The sequence below is a fragment of the Bison bison genome, unplaced genomic scaffold (genome assembly GCF_000754665.1).
Source record: "Bison bison bison isolate TAMUID 2011002044 unplaced genomic scaffold, Bison_UMD1.0 scf7180017864269, whole genome shotgun sequence".
Classification (NCBI taxonomy): domain Eukaryota; kingdom Metazoa; phylum Chordata; class Mammalia; order Artiodactyla; family Bovidae; genus Bison; species Bison bison.
The window spans coordinates 668939-671576 of record NW_011494841.1 but is presented as its reverse complement, the minus strand read 5'-3'; the positions used below and the strand labels follow the sequence as shown (position 1 = coordinate 671576).

The window sequence follows — 2638 nt, the reverse complement described above, 5'->3', positions numbered from 1 at the left end:
ATTTGTCCATCTGCCCACCCAGCCATCCATCTACTCATCCATCCATCCATCCACCCACCTATCCACACATCCAACCATCCACCCACCCATCCACCCATCCATCCACCCACCCATCCATCCATCCATCTATCCAGCCACCCACCCACCTCCTGCATTGCAGGTGGATTCTTTACCGACTGAGCTATCAGGGAAGCCCCAAAGTACATAGTAAGCACTCAATAAACGCTACTGCCGCGTCTGTTCTGCGATGGTGTCATGCTGGGGTCCACACACCGACATCCATCCACACCAGCACCTGCGCCCGGAGGCCATGGTCTGTCTCTGGGTGGTCCACTCACCATGGGGCAGCCGTGTAGCCCGACGACCGTATTTTGCTATGGAAAACCAGCGGGTGGTCCTTCACAATGCTCCGAGCAGCTGCGGGAAACATGGTTACAGAAGAAGCAAGTCACTAACACAGCTGCTTCATAGTGGATAGGACAAAGCTCTGCAGAGACAGCCACGTTCTCACAAGAGGAGTCAGTGCACACCCTACAGACTGGAGAGGCTTCATCCCTGAAGACAAACCAACCCCACCAGCAGAAAAGGAAACTGAGGGCGCTAAAAGCGCCAGAAAACAACAAAAGCGTGATTTTCCTGCTTAAATGACCTGAATCGCAGTGTTTAATGCTGTGTGTTTCAGATGCTCGAGGGCTAACACGCCAGCCCTTCCCGCAGCGCCGGTCCCTCCGGCCACGTCTGCAAGAGGCTGTCCGCTCTGGGGTGAGACAGGCCACGCAGAACGCGGCCGGTGGGATTCTGTCCACAGGCCCCTGAAACCCGCAGCGTGGAGCAAGCGCCTCTGTGCCGGTGCCAGGCACAGCTCTTCTACGACAGGAATGCAAGTCTCTTAAGCCAACCAAGTGTCTCTCTTATGCCTGAGTTTATCACGACACAACAGTAAGAAAGACCAGCCAGCAGAGCATTTTAATGGCGAGGAAACATGGTACCCTGTTCTTAACACCCTGTAAGCATCCACGGCCCAGCTGGCTGGTTAGAGCTCTGACACCTCGGGAACTTACCACCGACACGGACATGACCCATGGGTGCTTCCAGACAGAATAAAGTCCTGCCAGAATTACTTATTTTTATGTATATTTGATACTTGCTATTCAGTATGAATATTCTGTACAATACTATGAAACAGCTTTAGAAAATGGATAATCACATAATACTGAATACTCCAAAAACAGCTCTCTTTTTTTAAAAGCAAAGAAATTCAGCTCTGCTTTCGGAACTATTTCAAATGTGATAAACCGAGACATATTCCCATCAAAAGCTCAGGGAACCCCTCTGGGCACAGAGGCCCTCGGGAGGGACTGGGCCCCCAGAGGCCCTCGGGAGGGCCTGGAAGTCCCAGAGGAACCAGGAAACCTTGCTATTTCTATTATGCTTTTGTAAGAGGAGGGAGGCAAATTTTGAGATTACAGAATCACTATAAATCAGTCATCTTCTGTAATATTCCATATGAATATTTTCTAAACAACACATAAAGCTATCATAAAAAGTCAAAGCTTTAAAATTTCACCAGCCCCTGGATACAGAGAAATTAGAATCTCTGGAATAAACTTCACTGTTTATATGGTTGCTCTCACTAAAGTTTTGTTTTCCAATCTACGTGTCACTTAGCTGTGAAGCATAGTACAGCATGTACGGTCGTCTGGGACAAAACGATACGTCCTAGTAGGGCATTCCCCGTCGGTCCAGTGGTGACTTCAAACCCTGGTCAGGGAAGTAAGATCCTGCAAGATTCTTGCCATGCAACCAAAACAATAGAAAAACTTGGACAAATTATCATTCAAAACGATGCACGCACCCATATGTTCACAGCAGCACTGCTCACACAGACAGGACACGGAGACAACCCAACCGCCCCTGGACAGATGAACGGATAAAGAAAACACGGTGCGTTCACACAGCAGGATGCCACTCGGCCGTGAAAACAGTGACATAATGCCATCTGCAGCAACATAGACGGACCTGGAGATGACACTAAATGAAGTGAGTCAGAGACGGTGTCATGTGGCATCACTCACGTTTGTCATCTAAAATACGACGCAAACGAACCTATTCTCAAAACAGAAACATACTCACTGACATAGAGACCAGAACGGTGGTTACCAGGAGGGCCGAGGCGGGGAGGCACAGACTGAGAATTTGGGGATATTACATTTAGGGGGCATCCCTGATGCTTCAAACAGTAAAGAGTTCAGTACAGTTAAGTCGCTCAGTAGTGTCCGACTCTTTGCAGCCCCATGAACAGCAGCACACCAGGCCTCTCTGTCCATCACCAACTCCCGGAGTCCACTCAAACCCATGTCCATCGAGTTGGTGATGCCATGCAACCATCTCATCCTCTGTCAACCCCTTCTCCTCCTGCCCTCAATCTTTCCCAGCATCAGAGTCTTTTCAAATGAGTCAGCTCTTCGCATCAGGTGGCCAAAGTATTGGAGTTTCAGCTTCAACATCAGTCCTTCCAATGAACACCTAGGACTCATCTCCTTCAGAATGGACTGGTTGGATCTCCTTGCAGTCCAAGGGACTCTCAAGAGTCTTCTCCAACACCACAGTTCAAAAGCATCAATTCTTCGGTGCTCAG

The 2638-nt window shown here is 49.1% G+C and overlaps 1 protein-coding gene across 1 annotated transcript in view; it reads right to left on the bottom strand.

Annotated features, from left to right (window-relative positions):
- The window catches only part of WDR27 (WD repeat domain 27), a 98478-nt gene that overhangs the window by 67767 nt on the left and 28073 nt on the right, over positions 1-2638 (bottom strand). The window contains exon 14 of the mRNA XM_010848520.1: positions 339-417. Within this exon, the coding sequence (XP_010846822.1) occupies positions 339-417 (79 nt within the window). The remainder of the gene's footprint in view (positions 1-338; positions 418-2638) is intronic.